This window comes from Psittacula echo (assembly GCF_963264785.1).
Source record: "Psittacula echo genome assembly, chromosome: 1".
Lineage (NCBI taxonomy): Eukaryota > Metazoa > Chordata > Aves > Psittaciformes > Psittacidae > Psittacula > Psittacula echo.
The window spans coordinates 87,070,994-87,087,128 of record NC_137735.1 but is presented as its reverse complement, the minus strand read 5'-3'; the positions used below and the strand labels follow the sequence as shown (position 1 = coordinate 87,087,128).

The window sequence follows — 16,135 nt, the reverse complement described above, 5'->3', positions numbered from 1 at the left end:
ACTGTGCCAGAGAATGAACAAGCAGTGCACAGAGTCATTATTGTGTTTATTCTTCAAGGATCATACCACTACAGTGGCCTTATCAATAGTGCGCTGCAGCAAGTGGGACACTTTAGAAGCTGAAGATGTAATTATACAGTTGTGTTAAATAGGAGTTGCCCTCTGAAATGCCACATGCTTAGTATTGTCACAGCTGAACTGCTGGAGTGAGTTGCTGCAAATCTCAGGTAAGGTAGAAAGTGTCAGTACCAAGAATATATGCTTAAGAAGCTTTGCCTGTTCAAAGCATGATTACCTAAACACTGTTGTATCAATTCTAGCAGATAATCTCCACTTTTTCTTCTGTTCAAGAACAAGGTACTTCACACAACTTGCCCAAGAGGAGAAAAGCAAACTGCTGAGACTGACAGTTTTCCAACTTCCAAGCCTTGAACTTGGGCTTCCCCTGTCTCTTGACCCTTGCTTTCCCTCCCACTCCCAGAAAGCAGAGACAGATCTTGCACCCTTTTTGTAGTTTGAAGGAGATAACTATTTTTATCTGTCTCCTCATTCCAGATGAGTTTGTCTTCTGATGTCAGCTCTGGACTGCAGGAGGAAGAGTTGATTACCCTCAGCACCTGTCAGCTCTGTCAGTGGTCAGTTAGTTACAGATATAAGTGGTTTTCTTAGTTTTATTATTGAAGATACACAATATTTCTTTTTGGAGGCATTAAAAGAAAATAAAAGTAATGAATGAACTCTGGGCAGTACTTATCTTGTAGTAAATCAGAATATTAGCAATATCTAACCATAGGTTTTCCAAAAGTTGCAGGAAAGTAGTAAGAGAGGGAATGTGCAGTTTAGCGATAAAGTTTTAGGTAAAGAACAGGGCCAAGCAAATAGTTTCAATGATCACCCTACTTACAAGAGAAATTTTCAAGTAGTCCACTTAGAATGTGTGAAATAAGAACTGGAAAATTATTTCACTGGAAACTGGATCAGGCAGAAAACCTTTACGGTTGGTATGTTGTTCCTTTTGTTCCTGGTTGTGTATACACTTGCAGGATTACATTTTAAGTTGTATAAGTACTAATTATCTGATGAAGACCTTGAAGACACATTTGCTTCGCATACTTTGTCTTCTGTAGTTCCAGATTCCACATCTGCAAACCATGTTGTCAGTCAGTTTGGTTCTAAACAGAACCAGCTATTGAAATACTCCTTATCCTTGAAGCTTTTTGGCTAGTGAATTCTAATTACTAATGCACAAGGCAATAGCATGTTAACTAGGAAAAGGAAATAATGCCAAGTTCACTGTGGGACTTTTAAACTCTTGGTATCAGGAACAGACATTTTTTTCTCAGCTTAACTAGCAAATGCAAGTATAGAGCTGTGCAAAAGTTATACCAGTGTGTAATTCGGTGCTTTGATATCTTATTCTGTTTTAAGTCAGCTTGCTGAAAAGGTTTAGTAGATATTTTTGAATGCGAACTAGGAGCATTTATCTCCTGCTTCCAGATCAAGTGACTGATTTCCCAGGCTTCCAGATTCAGACTGAGGTGAAGTACTTCAGGACTTTTGTACCTTTCCGTATGTTCTAATCCAGCTGTTCACAGTTCTGTAGGTTTAGTTGTGGTCCAAAGAGTTCTTCCTGACACAAGCTATCTAGACACATGGTAGCTGGATTACCCAAAGGATAAATTTCATTAGAAGAAGTTAAAGCTATATTATTTTTATGTCACTTTTCCCCACGTGTCTAATTTTTGTAGTTGTCACAGGGTTGGTACATGACTGAGGAAGGTATGAAGCCCAAGAGGACCATCTAAGCATGAGCAGTATCCTGTCCCATTGGAGAACCCTAGAATGAAAGCATTTAATGTTACATTGAATGTAAACCCTAAAATGTTACAGCTCTTGATTATGCCAAATTGCCATGCTTCCCTGAGATGTCATATGGGAGCAAATTACCTAAATAGCTTCTGTCTCAATTTGGGTTGTCTCTTAAAGACAAAGAGAAATAGAAAGCTCTTTTCCTCTTGCAGTCACTTGGGCTTCCTATCACAGATGAGCAGATACAGGAGATGGAAGCCAATCTGGACAACATTGACTTCAAGATGGCAGCAGAGGAAGAGAAGAAGCTACGTCACGATGTGATGGCCCATGTTCACACTTTTGCCCACTGCTGTCCAAAAGCTGCAGCAATCATTCACCTTGGAGCAACTTCCTGTTATGTAGGGGATAATACGGTAATAAAATACATGCTGTTTCCTGGCTGCAGAGCTGAGCAAAACAAAGCCACAGCTGCTTACTTGATAGCTCTTTATAAACTTTTCATTATGAAATAACATTAATAGATTTTTTCAGACATTTTTATTAGGTTTACTGTTGAAGTTAATTCCTCTTTATCCTAGCTACCCTAGAAAGGCAGATTTCTCTTGCCTTCTTTCTTTTGTGATGAAGCAAAGCCTGTCTGGAAAATAACTGTTCCCTAAGCTCTGCTTGCATGTTAAATATTCAAGGAGATAAGAGATGGTGAGTTCCAAATGCATGCAGAAACGTGGAAAGTGTCAGTTATGCCAACAGGCCAAGAGTTCACTGACTTAGAAAGCAAGGCCACTTTTGACACACACAGCCCGTGAGCTGCTTGGAACTACTGTATTAATTCAGGGTATTAAATAAAAATAAAGCTTTTCAAAGCTTTTCAATTATTAGATAAAAATAAAGCATCCAAGAGAATGGATGAGTGTGTTAAGTGAAAAAGGAAGCACCACTGTTCTATAGAACTGTAAAATGCTGATGAAAAACCTAATTTAATGAAAACTAAATTTCTCAGTATTTATTTGCTATTCCCCTGTGTCCAAGTCATTGCAACTTCACATCTGCTTTTGTCCTACAAGAAGCTGCTGCATGATTATTTTCACCCTACTCCTTTGCAAGCCTGTTTGGCTTTTAGGTAATGCCACCCTCCTTGTGACACTTGCACCTAGCTGTATCTCAGTCTCTAAAGCAGGAGTAAAGATGACTGCTGCATGATCAGTCTGCTTACTTGCCTGTTGTCTTTAGCCTATGGTGCCTGCTTTTTCCACTCAAGGTGAATGATTTAGTCTGTCATTCCATGGGCATCCTGACCCAGTCAGTAGAAATGGGGTTTTTGCTGCCCAGTGTGACTTTTCTATGGATAGTAAAGAAGGAGCAATGATGGAGCCACCATTTTTGTCATAAGCAAGTTCGCTTCAAGATTTGGTACAAGAAGGAAAACAGACCTTTCATTTTAAGAAGAGATGTTTGAGTGGCAAAGCATATTTTAGTTATGTGTCCTCTCTGAGATAAGTCATTGTGTCTGGTCCTTCAGACAAGGCCCAAACTTCCTTTCTTTGCTTTTTTTTCAGGATCTGATTGTCCTCCGTGACGGGTTTGACCTGCTGCTACCCAAGGTGAGAAGGCAGTTGTGCAGTATCTCAGAAGTGGGCAGCACTGACGTCCAGTGAATAGACTGTGTTCAACTTTGATTTCCTAAACCTTGCTGGGAAGCTAGGAGGAGCTTGTCTGTTTGGGTTATTCTCAAGTGAACAGTTACCTGCCTTTCTTTTGTCAAGTCTTTTCTGAACACATTTTGCCCACCATGGGAATTGTAAGCAGCTCCTTGTTTATCTGTGCCATGGGTACTAGTTTTAGAAAACAACTGCATTGTTTTCAGGGTCAGCTTAGGCATCCTCTTGACTATATTCCTAGAAGTTATGTACAGTTTTCTGAGGTCAAATATAGTGGGTGTGTAATGTTGTCTGTTACCTGAATGTCTTAGAACCCATTGGCCCTGTGTCAATTATCCACAAAGCAGCTTTATTTTTGACCAATTCCAGGAATACAGAAAGTACCCAGGGATAAACCAAGTGCAGTATTAGGTTAGGCATGAGGACTAGACTAGTTTGTGCTGCAGTCCAGGCACTTGTATTGTCTCTTGCTTGAGTTTTGTAGCAAGCAGAAATTATGTGCATGCCCTGAAAAAATGAAACACATGATATTCAGCAATTAGAGGAGTATACAAGGGCTGCGCAGTTGTTTCCCTCCCCTTTCTCTCACAATGCTGTTATGCTTAAGCATGCTAGCTTCTGCTGTGTGGTTTTTCTCTCATTCCACCTCTTATCTACCCTCTCTGCACCCACCAGCTTGCAAGGGTGATCAGCCGACTGGCCGACTTTGCTGAGAAGTATGCTGACCTACCTACTTTGGGCTTCACTCACTACCAGTAAGTAGCCATCAGCCTTTGCTTTCATTTTGTTGTCTGTGCTTTGCCTAAATTGACCTGGTATGGCTTTCTTTCATCCTTCTTTTTCCTGTCTGTTACCACTGGCGGCTGGTACTGCTGGACATCATTAAGACATTGCTAGTGGTTCAGAAAATAAGTATGTTCCTAACTCCAGACTTGCCCCAGAAATTGAACTGTTGCTTTGATTAGCTGTCAGCAGTTTTCTTAACACAGCTTCATAAAGAACGATTTCCTGGCCAACACAGATGTTCTGCTCTGTTTCAGAAAGCATGGCTGGGAGTTGCAGTAAGCCTGTGTTCCAGTCACATTTTCTTTATGTTTTTCTGTCAGTTAAGTTAGTTTTATCTGCAGCTTAGACAGGTTTGTTCCTGGCTACTTTTTACTACAGTTACTCTGTCTCTATAGCTGAAGCTTTCTTCTAAAGGGATGAAAATCCATCTGTTTTCATACATCCCTATATGGCTCCCTGGGAGGAATCAGGAAGAATTTCTTCTGCTTAACAGGATGATACTGTTTTCTGTCCTTTGGGAAACTGATGTCTTGTGCAGCACTTCTGACATTGACTGCTTTTAGGATAGAATAGAATAGAACAAGAAATAGAAAAATAGACTAGACTAGACTGGAATGGAATGGAATAGACTGGATTAAGGCAGACTAGTGAGTCAAAGGACCACAAGATCTAGACGGGTCTCTTGTTGAGGTAGATTAATCTACTGCTTCATGAAGATAGTTTGCTTTCAGCAGCATTAAACTATACACCTTGAAGTAAGCCTGGATCTTCTACCTTGGTGATATGGAACATGAAAGGCAGGGAAGTTAAGCACAGGTCATGTCAGACTGTGTCTGGCACTTCAAAATTTCTGCCAAAGGAGAGTGAGATCTTTGACTCAGGTCTCCAATTAATTTTTTTGCTGTATATGCCATGTCAGCTCTAGTCCTAGGTCCCTCTTCTTGTACAGCTTTTTGGAGGAGTATTCTCTGAGCTCAGTTTTACCTTGGCTTTTGGAAAGAGAACGAAGGAGTATTCAAGAAGTATATGCAAGGCAAAGTCATGAAAACTAAGGTGAAGGAGGCATTGATACCTCAGCCTTTTTTGTGTACTTTGTCAGCAGGGTCTCTGCCCCATTTATGAACAGGTCCATGTTTTGCCTGGCTTTCCTTTTTCCTGCTTACATATTTGGAAAGGCCTTTCTTGTTGCCTTTCACATCCCACATCAAGCAGATCCTGGCTTTTTTAGTGCCATCCCTGTGGTGCTGAGCAGTTACTTTGTATTCTTCCTGGATCACGGGTCTGTGCTTCTGCATCTTGTGTGCTTCCTTTTGTGCCTGAGCTTAATCAGGAGCACTTTGTTTATGTGCATATGCTTTTTTTGAAATAGTGTGGAGGTTGTCTTTGGAGCTTATGTGGATAATTTGAGGTATTTCAACTTCTCAGTACTCCATAATCTCCCCATTTTTCTCCTCAAAGCATTTGCAGGGGTACAGTGTGATTGAAGCTTGCAGATACTTATTTCAAAGCAGAGGTCTTGCCAAAAAATGTTAATTACTGTATGTTTGGCCAGACGCTGAGGAATCCTGTATTATAAATAAGAAGGAGCAGTTTAATCATTTAAAATCACAACGTGGATGCAGATGTTTCTGCACTGAGAAATTCACACGGGTGCTGTAAGTTAACCTGGATACCCCCTGTGCCCTGGACGAACAGAACTGAGGGGGAGGATAGGGGGATAGATGCAGACCCCTCCGTTTCTCCCATCCCACTGGTTTCTCTCCGCACGGGCCGGCAGGGGGCGCCTTCCACCAGCAGAGGCGCGGGAAGAAGGACAGGTTACCGGGAAATCTCTTAACACAGAGTCACAGAATGGTTTGGGTTGGAAGGGACCTTAAGATCATCCGGTTCCAACCCTCATGCCACTGGCACAGGTTGCCCAGAGAAGCTGTGGATGCCCCATCCCTGGCAGCGTTCAAGGCCAGGTTGGACGGGGCTTGGAGCAACCTGATCTAGTGGAAGGTGTCCCTGCATATGGCAGGCAGGTTGGAACTGGATGAGCTTTAAGGTCCTTTCCAACCCAAACCATTCTATGGTTCTATGCTTTTAATTTCTCAAAAAAAATGATCATATCTTCAGTACATTTACGAGTGTAAGCCTCATCTTTCCAATTTCTGCTTAAAGGAGTCAGAGACACCAACCAATAAGGAGGTCTTAATGGCAGACTCGGAAGCAAACTGGTCCTTGCAGAGTTGCTGTGCAAATTATCATTGTGTCACATTCTGTTCTTGGTTGTTTTCAGGCCTGCGCAGCTCACCACTGTGGGGAAGCGCTGCTGCTTGTGGATTCAGGACTTGTGCATGGACCTGCAGAACCTGGAGCGGGCTCGGAATGACCTGCGCTTTCGGGGTGTCAAAGGCACCACCGGCACTCAAGCCAGCTTTTTGCAGCTCTTTGAGGGAGACCATAGTAAAGTAAGTCACACAGCTCAGGGCATAGACTTGCAGTTTTGGCAATTCTACCCTCTGGAATGCTGTTCTCCTTGGCAGAACATGGAGATTCTGGCATCAAATTCACAAGAGCAGTGTGATCCCTCTGGGGCCCACTGACAAGGCCCTGTGTGAAAGTGAGCAGAATTTGGGGAGGAGGGTCTTCCCAGCAAGTGCAACTTCTGTTGACTGTAAGCTGAGAAAAGCAGAGGATCCTTTTCACTGTTACTGACCTTCCTGAGTTGTTGTATTCTGAGCTCTGTTTGTTTTGTTTTTTTCCTTCACCCTGAGGTTGAAGAGCTGGACAGATTAGTGACTGCAAAGGCAGGATTTAAGCGGTATGTAACAAGCATACTTACTCACCTATATCTGGTGTTAGCAAAGTGTGACTCCTGCTGTCTCTGTTGGCCTAGCTTCCCCTCGCTGCCACGCTGACATCTGTGCTGCTGTTAACTTAACTCCCCTTGCCATCTTCCATTCCCAGTTGCAGCTTCCTGCAGGAAACTTCACCTTCTAAACAGACTGCTTCTACTTATCTCCCTGTCAAAGCACGGCTGTCAGTTCTTCCTCTGTTTTCTTTCTCTCTGCCATCTGCATGCTGCCCCAAGAAACTGACAGCCTGAATCCAGAGTTGTTCTCATCAGGGCAGAGTGACAGCCCGCCACTTCAAGAACCATGTCACAACTTGTTCAGTCTTGCACTACCACTGTATTTGTCTGGAGAACTCACCTCTTGTGCTTATTTCTAGGGCTTATATGGTCACAGGGCAGACCTATAGTCGCAAGGTGGATATTGAAGTCCTGTCTGTGCTGGCCAGTCTGGGGGCATCTATACACAAGGTGAGCACCATCTTTATATACACTAGGAAGAGGGAAAAGCATTTTAGATTGAAGAGAAGGTGCTTATAGTGCAGGATGCTCTTCTCAGGAAATATTAATTGTTATTCCTTGTTTAGCTGTTCTCTTTGTGATCATGCAAATTCACCACTGGGTACATATCTAGTAATCAAACCTCAAAGATCTTAAGACCAGTGGCAAATAAAGCAAGTTTACTGAGCAGATTCCAAGATGGGTTAACAAATCCCACACCAGATGTTAGCCTAATCTATGCTAAATTGATCCAATTAAACTAAATGTCTTTCCTAGTGGTGTAAGAAGTTTTTATATTTCACCATTTGTTCCTAGTTAATTGCTTCTCTGGTAATGGTGTTATTCTGTCCTTGTAGATGCTTTTCATTGAATTATCTCTGTTCCCTGCCTCATTCTCTTGGGCTGTGGTATTCCTTTGTTTTATTTCTGTAGGTTGGCTTGGCCTGTGAACACACATTATCTGTGTTTGCAAATCACTGTGAAATCTTGTTACGCATTTTCAGTGTTCCCTTCTGGTCTTCTCTTCCATTCCCTGCAAATATTTGTCCTTCTTGGAGTCCTGTTATATTCTCATGCATTCTTCCTCATGTTTTCTTGACTGGGATTTTTAGGCCAGGAAGTATGATTGCACTGTCAGTCTTCTGATCAAATTTTTCGGTGCCCCCCAGTTTACTTCTCAGACACAGATGAAAACACTTCTCCAAGAACACTAACAGAAGTGTATATATACTGGTGTGTGTTAGTTTGGTTCTGTTTGTTAATTTCTGAGTTTTTCTTTTTCTAGATCTGTACTGACATTCGTCTTTTGGCCAACCTGAAGGAGATAGAGGAACCTTTTGAGAAAGACCAGATTGGTAAGAGATGGGAGGCATTTCTTAGACCAGTGCATGTATTTTTCCATTTATGTTGCTGCAGCCCTTTAATGATACTTAGAAATGTCACTGGCAGTGGTTGCTTTAAATTACTGGGGTTTGACATTATTAGTATTTTAGGTCCTTTTTAAAGAAAAAGAAGGAAAAAACAGAAAACAAAAACAGGGCACTTTACCCAAAAGTTTTTGGGTAGTAAGTAAATACAATCAGATTTGTATTCATGCACTTCCTGAGTTTGGGGGGAGAGCAGAAGCAGTCATGCATGCCCATTCCCCCCAGAGGAAGACTTGGGTCTGAGGAGTACTTAGTGTTTTCCATTCCTCTTGAAGCTGACTGGAGCTGTAGGTTTTCAGATTGACTCAGCATTTTGGTCTTTATAAACAGGCAAGTTTGGAACAATGAAATTAGGCTGGACCCTTGCCAGAAGAATACCAGTGATGCATTTCTGACATTAATAGGAGGAAGAGATTTGGCTTTTGGCTGGAAGAAAGTTCAGGTCCCTTAAATAGTTGCATAGGATTGAATCGGCAAATGAAGCCTTAGTCATTGAACCATTCTACATTCTGTGGATGGTTTTGATACCCATTCACCAGAGCAACAGGCAGAGTGTAAGTATCTGACTTTGAAGGACAATATTATTGAGCAGATTAGGTCTTCAACATTGCTAAAGTTGCCACAGGAAGCCTAGAGAGATGGTGCTAAGTACAGCATTAAAAATTAAGGTCATTTATTCTTTTTATGAGGTCGAATCATAGAATAGTTAGGGTTGAAAAGAACCTTAAGATCATCTAGTTCCAACACCCCTGCCATGGGCAGGGACACCTCACACTAAACCATGTCACCCAAGGCTCTGTCCAACCTGGCCTTGAACATCACCAGGGATGGAGCATTCACAGCTTCCTTGGGCAACCCATTCCAGTGCCTCACCACCCTCATAGTAAAGAACTTCCTCCTTATATCCAATCTAAACTTCCCCTGTTTAAGTTTTAACCCATTACCCCTTGTCCTGTCACTACAGTCCCTAATGAATAGTCCCTCCCCAGCATCCTTGTAGGCCCCCTTCAGATACTGGAAGGCTGCTGTGAGGTCTCCATGCAGCCTTCTCTTCTCCAGGCTGAACAGCCCCAACTTTCTCAGCCTATCTTCATACAGGAGGTGCTCCAGCCCCCTGATCATCCTCGTGGCCCTCCTCTGGACTTGTTCCAACAGTTCCATGTCCTTTTTATGTTGAGGACACCAGAACTGTACACAATACTCTAAGTGAAGTCTCATGAAAGCGAAGTAGTACTTCGAAGTAGAGAGGTAGTACTTCTTCTGTCTTGCAGAACTGCAAAGTGTCTTCTCACTGTTTTCTCCCCACATTTGGGTCTTTCTAAACTGACGGGGAGAAAGATGCTGGTGTACTTTTCTTTATTCTGTCTTGTCCTTAGAAAATCATATTTTGAGGCTTTAGTGAAAACATGATTCCTGACACATTTTTCTTTTCCGGGGGAGGACCTTCATCTCTTCAGTCTGAGTGTACTACTTCTGTTGCCCTGTTCCCATCATTCTTTCTCCTTTTACAGGTTCAAGTGCTATGCCTTACAAGAGGAATCCAATGCGTTCAGAACGCTGCTGCAGCCTAGCTCGACACCTCATGACTCTGGTGCTGGATCCCCTCCAAACAGCCTCTGTGCAGTGGTTTGAGCGAACGTTGGATGACAGTGCCAACAGGTTTGTTTAGATCATGCAGTGCAGCAATTTCTGCAGGTCTGGGGCAGGAAGGCCCTTTGATGTATTTAAAAAACACTATTTTTGAACTAAAACTACAAGTTACCATCTTCATGAAAAGCAGTCTCAATAGACTCTAGAGACTACAAACTTGTTTCCTCTACAAGATCAGATTAAAGCTGTTGGGGTTTTTTCTTGTTATGATCTTCTGCAGAGTAAACCACTAGAGAGAGGAAGGGATGCAGAAACCATGCTTAATAAAAACAAAAGTGGCATAGTATAACAGTATTCACATTTCTCAAATTTTCTGCCCTGTTTTGAATGTGAGTTTTGACCCTGCTCTTCTTCACTTCTTAAAGAACAATCCAACATTTGATTTGTAATCCCTTAACCCTCTGAATACTCTAAAGAAACTTATTCCAATCTCTTTGTAAAGTGTTATCCTTTACAGGAAATAAAGAACAGTAAGTAAACAAGTTCAGATCCTAAAGAAAGAGCACAGACATTATTTTTAAGTAATGTTTCAGGAAAACCTGTGCGGGTCTTTCAGATACTGGCTGCCCAGGGGCGTTGTGGAGTCTCCTTCTCTGGAGACATTCAAAACCCGCCTGGACACATTCCTGTGTAACCTTATCTAGGTGTTCCTGCTCTGGCAGGGGGATTGGACTAGATGATCTTTTGAGGTCCCTTCCAATCTCTAGCATACTGTGATACTGCTCAGGAAACATTGCTTTCTGACTCTTCATTATGACTATTTTGAGAGGAGCAAAAGTTATCTATAAGTATTATCAAGTAAATTACAGCAATTAAATTCAATGCTTCCACTTTCTGGTTAGTACTAAATTTGCATAAAGCTCATATTTACGTTTGAAATGTTTTAGTTTCAAAGTAGTCTTTTGTTGCAGAATTTAGTCTCCTAGAATCTTAGAAGTCTTCAGGTTCCTAAGGTATGGGGCTTCTGGAAGAATGAGGAACAGTTTTGGCTATAAACCAGTGTTAAGATTGTTGATGAGAATGTTATTTTAAAAATGTCTCCACAAACATAATGTCTTCCTAAAATGTCATGACAACATAGATCTTTTTCCAAAAGGACTTTACTCCACAGTTGCTAATACTGTTAAGAAAAGAGCTGCACAGGCAGCAACAAACAATTTAAGAAATTTGGTACTAGTTAATACGGTGTGTTTATTTCCCATTCGCTACCCAGTGTTGAGAGATGTGGGATGCTTCAGATTTTACTTTCATCTAATAGAAAGGGTCATTTGTCCACTTTGTAATCCAATTAAAAGATCCTGTGCCTTGGATTTTTCTTGTTAAAGTTACAGTGCTTTGAAAGGAGAAAATGCGGTCAACCTACAAAACAGCAAAATCCTTTTTAAGACAGTGAGATAGAACTGGGGGCCTTAAATGTAACACAAGGTTCAAGTACTAGTATATTTTAAAAGCTGACAGTTTAGAATGGGCTATCACTGGTGAATGGCACTGTTTCACAGATGATCATGCTGTAATTGCTGCACTGTGATGTAGAGCCTTTTGCCTGATACAGCTCAGTCCCCACTACTTGTCTCCTTTCCTTCCTTTTCTTTTTGCCAGGAGCCTCCTCTATGACCAGGAGCTGGTCTGTTGGAGGAAGCCCCCACTAAATGCATAGATTGCTTTGAAACTTCCCCACTGAGCATAGCCAGACACAGCATGAGTGTGCAGCAGTCTTACTCCTGGAGGGTGGGATAGAACACAGGAAGATACTCACAAATGTGCTAGCTCTCTAAATTGCTTCCATGTTTCCTAGCTGTGTAATCACTGAATTATCTTGGAGCTTTGTATGTGTGCCTTCACCCTTTCTCTTCCTCTCTCTCCCTCTACTGACAATAATAGTAATAATAACAATAGTAATAATACAAACCAAACCCCCCTCCTTTCTCTACAGCTTGAGAGCTACTGCTATAATATGTTCTTTAGCTTTCCTGGTTGTGACATTTAAGCACCAAGCAGCACCCATAAGGAGAACAGTTGCAGCTTTAAGGCCACAGTAGTGCTATTTAGAGAATTCTTTACAGAAACTAAAGAGCTGGATCTGAGGTAGGCTGGAACATGGCCTTTCTTGCTAACTGGGGCCCTGGGTATGTGTGTTTCATAGGCGCGTGTGTCTGGCTGAGGCTTTCCTCACAGCTGACATCATTCTGAGTACACTGCAGAATATCTCCGAGGGACTTGTGGTATATCCAAAGGTAAAGGAGGAGATAATGTGTGCAGTGCTGCTGCCTTGGTAAGGCTGCAACTATGCCAAAGTGTATAAAAATCATACCATTCAAAGGATTCCATTTTTATCTGTTAGTCCAAATAGTTTCTGAATTTTGCTCTCTATTCTTGCTGTACTCTCGCTGTTTGCAGGGCAGACATGCAAAGGGTACTTGCTGAAGCCAAAAGATAGTAACTTCAAAACTTCTCACAGAGGATATTTTTTCCCTGAGCTACAACATGGATCTGTAGAACTCAGCATCAAAAGATAGATCTCATACAGTCCTGTCACTTACCTACAGGTTAAAAAAAAAACCACAACATGAACAATTGTACATCTTTTCCATAGTAATGTCTCTTCCAAGATAGAGCTTCTAAGTATTATCGGCTTCAATACCTGGAATTCCAGAGCTAAGTTCACAAAGAGAAATTATCTTTGCATCATTGTCCAGTCCTGGAGTTTGCAAGGGAGAGGAAAACTTCGCTGGGAGTCCCAGTCTACAGAATTTCTGTAATGCCGTTTCTTATTTCTGTTTTGGTTTTGTTTTGTTCAAGGTGATTGAGAGGAGGATCCGTCAGGAGCTGCCATTTATGGCCACAGAGAATATAATCATGGCGATGGTGAAAGCAGGGGGCAATCGTCAGGTACAAATGCAGTCCAAAATACCTTTGTTCACTGCCTGGCATTTGAGTCCTGAGAAACCAAAGTATCTGGGTTCTTGCCCTGACTGTCTCACCTTTCTTTGTTCTCCACCTACTCCCACAGAGTTATTTAATATCACACTGGTGCTGCAAAACCACCAGGAGAGCAATTGCGGAGATCCATGTTTTCTGTTAGGAACACTGTGTGTTTGAGCTAATCTGGCTGGCTGTGCTGGAAAAGAAAGAGACCTATTTTTATACTAGATACTAGTAGACGTTTTCCTTTTGTAAATGTTTGAAGGCACTTGGAACACAGGCCAGGCTTCTTTAAATGGAATATGTTGGCAGTTGGCTACCTTATAAATTAAAAGAATGAATCAGTGATGGTAACGAAAAATCAAGTAAGACTATTCCAAACCATTCACTCACATGTCACTCTTCCCTAATTCAGTATAGTGCTTTTTATTATTAACTTTATGGTTCTTCATTCACTTTTCTGTGTTCAAGCAAATTGAAATTAAATGTTTTCCTTGGTAAATAAATCCAGGCACAACTAGATTATATTCCCGTATCATTTAATTTCATAATTCAAGTTAAAACTGATAGTCAAATTTACATCTTAACAAAACAGCTTATTTTCACTTACCTTAAGATAGTAATCTTTTCCATTAATGATTATTTCCACATAAAGGACAGAGGTTAAACTTGCAAGATAGCAATAGTGGCAGTGTTTGCTAGAAGCTTTGTGTAGACTATGTGGTTCTAGTTCTCTGAAACACTTGTGGCAACTCACCCATGATGTTAGTCAGGAAAGATATTGTTTGTTTGTTTGTTTTTCCCCTGTGTCTCTCATGTTTGTCACTGAGTCAGTCAGTAAGCTTCCTAACTAAACATATTAAGGGTCACAACATGTGAATAAGTTTCATTATCTTTTCAGCTGGTTCCCTTTCTAAATTATCCCATAGTTACTTGAACAGTCCTCTCTCTTTTGATTAGATTGAAGAGTGAATTTCATTTGTGTTTATTATTGGCCTACCTTCTTTCTTGTGCTGTTTAATTAAAAATCTGTAGAGTTTAGTACATTTATAAAAGTTGTTCATATTCACATTCATATGTTCCATTTTTATGTGCTGAGAACTCTGGAACAGGACATTTTCTGTGCTTTCCAACCTCATAGCACAGAAGCTCACTTCCTTTCCCACTACTGAACAGCACCCTTCCCTAAACATTCAGAAGACAGATCTGTTCACATGACACAGGTCAGTGCTGGAGCAAGATGGCATTTGGAAGCAGGAAACAGGATTATTTTCTTAACTGAAGATAGATCAAGGATAATACATAAGAGGAGAAGATTCATACATGGCTTTAAATGCAACCACATGACTATTTTAGGGCCATCATGGGGCATCTGATTTTGCAGTTTGGTTCTCTTGTTTTTACAGATTGATTCCACAGGAAGTCAAGGGATTAGAAAGTCTTTCAGAACAGTTATTGTAAGGGTTTTGCCAGTCTTAGTGCCATATAAGAGTTCTTCAGGAGAGAATGTCTTAAAGCCTTCAGGTCTGTGAGGTGGGATTCTTCTCCATCAGTCTGTCCTTATGTAAACCATGGTTTACATAAGTCTCACTGCTTGTTAATTTGGACACATTCTTTTCTCTTTTCCAAATCTGTAGATGTTTTACATTGTTTACAACTGAAAAAAAAAAAAAAAAAACTATAGTGACACCTATGAGTATTTGCGAAATGCGAAGAAGTGTAAAGGATTCCAGTGTCATAATGAACAGGGAACATATGGGACATTCAGACTGTTTTAGTCTCACAGAGGAGATGTGGAAGAATAAAGAAAATCTAGTTTTAATACAGTGGTCTATGAGACACTGCAGTCCAAGCTGTGTCTCATTTATGTGCTGTACAGTGCAGCACCCATTGATGTTTCTCCCTCCTGCACAAGGGGTGAACATGTGCTGTCAGTGGAATGACTTTTTTCTTTTCCCCTCCTCTTCTCCCTGCTCCTACAGGATTGCCATGAGAAGATTCGTGTTCTCTCCCAGCAAGCAGCTGCTGTTGTGAAACAGGAGGGGGGTGATAATGACTTCATTGACCGTGTCCGTGCTGATTCTTACTTCAGCCCTATCCATAAACAACTTGAAAGCTTGTTGGATCCCTCCTCTTTCACTGGACGTGCTCCTCAACAGGTAAGTAGTGGAAAGAAGCTACAGGTCCTGCCGGTTATAATGCAGCAACATGTTTAATGCTGTGTCCTGTTTTATGCCAGAGAATGTGCATATTATGTGCCTCTGCATACTACTAAGGCAGACACATTTCTCTCTTTTATTTTCCTTGGCTTTCTTGGCTTTCTTCCCTGTGGGCTTCACACTTTTGACCCTGGACATATCAGGCTGCTAGGTGGCTCTGTGAAAGAGACCCTAGTGAGAAAAACAGGTCTGAATGAGGAGGAGAAGGCAGGCCACTTCTTTTGCTCATTTTCTTTTCCCTGTCTTTCTTAAACAGGTGGCAAAGTTCCTGAAGGAGGAGGTTCGACCAGTGCTGATTCCATACCAAAGCAAGATGGGTGGGAAAATTGAGCTGGCACTTTAGATATATTCTGCAAAGGTGTGTGGGTACAGAAAGATAATAAAAGCCTTATTGAACCAGGACTGTTTACTGTGTCATGTAATTTTGGTTCTCTACAGTACATTTAACCCCCAGAGCTTACAGCCACTTTAATTCTAGATGGGCTTTTCATTCTTTGCCTGCTGTTTAATCAAGCCTTCATCTATTGTGTGCTGAGTTACTGAGAAACGCTTGACTGTGACAAGGTAACTTTATCACAGTCCCTTTCAAGGGCCCCTTACAAAGCACTGACAGCTGTTTAAAAAGCAATGCCAGGTGCTGCATGAAATTCATGTGGGAATGACTTGTTGAAGAGCAGGGGTAACGGGAACAGAACCCACTCCCATCTTATTTACCTGCTCTGAAACTTCCTCTGCAGGTGCCTCAAAAGGCAAGAAAAGGTTGCCCTGGCTTTCAGAGTTCTGTGATTTGGGGAGCCAATGGAAAAAAAAAAAAACCAACCTAGG

At 41.5% G+C, this 16,135-nt stretch overlaps 1 protein-coding gene across 1 annotated transcript in view; it reads left to right on the top strand.

The window, feature by feature from the left end:
- ADSL (adenylosuccinate lyase) overlaps window positions 1–16,135 on the top strand; it is a 31,322-nt gene extending 15,187 nt beyond the window's left edge. The window contains exons 3-14 of the mRNA XM_080639187.1: window positions 2,022–2,225; window positions 3,369–3,413; window positions 4,146–4,225; window positions 6,538–6,709; window positions 7,016–7,062; window positions 7,473–7,563; window positions 8,378–8,447; window positions 10,031–10,178; window positions 12,313–12,403; window positions 12,969–13,058; window positions 15,074–15,250; window positions 15,567–16,135. Coding sequence (XP_080495313.1) covers window positions 2,022–2,225; window positions 3,369–3,413; window positions 4,146–4,225; window positions 6,538–6,709; window positions 7,016–7,062; window positions 7,473–7,563; window positions 8,378–8,447; window positions 10,031–10,178; window positions 12,313–12,403; window positions 12,969–13,058; window positions 15,074–15,250; window positions 15,567–15,653 — 1,302 coding nt within the window. The 3' untranslated portion in view covers window positions 15,654–16,135. The remainder of the gene's footprint in view (window positions 1–2,021; window positions 2,226–3,368; window positions 3,414–4,145; window positions 4,226–6,537; window positions 6,710–7,015; window positions 7,063–7,472; window positions 7,564–8,377; window positions 8,448–10,030; window positions 10,179–12,312; window positions 12,404–12,968; window positions 13,059–15,073; window positions 15,251–15,566) is intronic.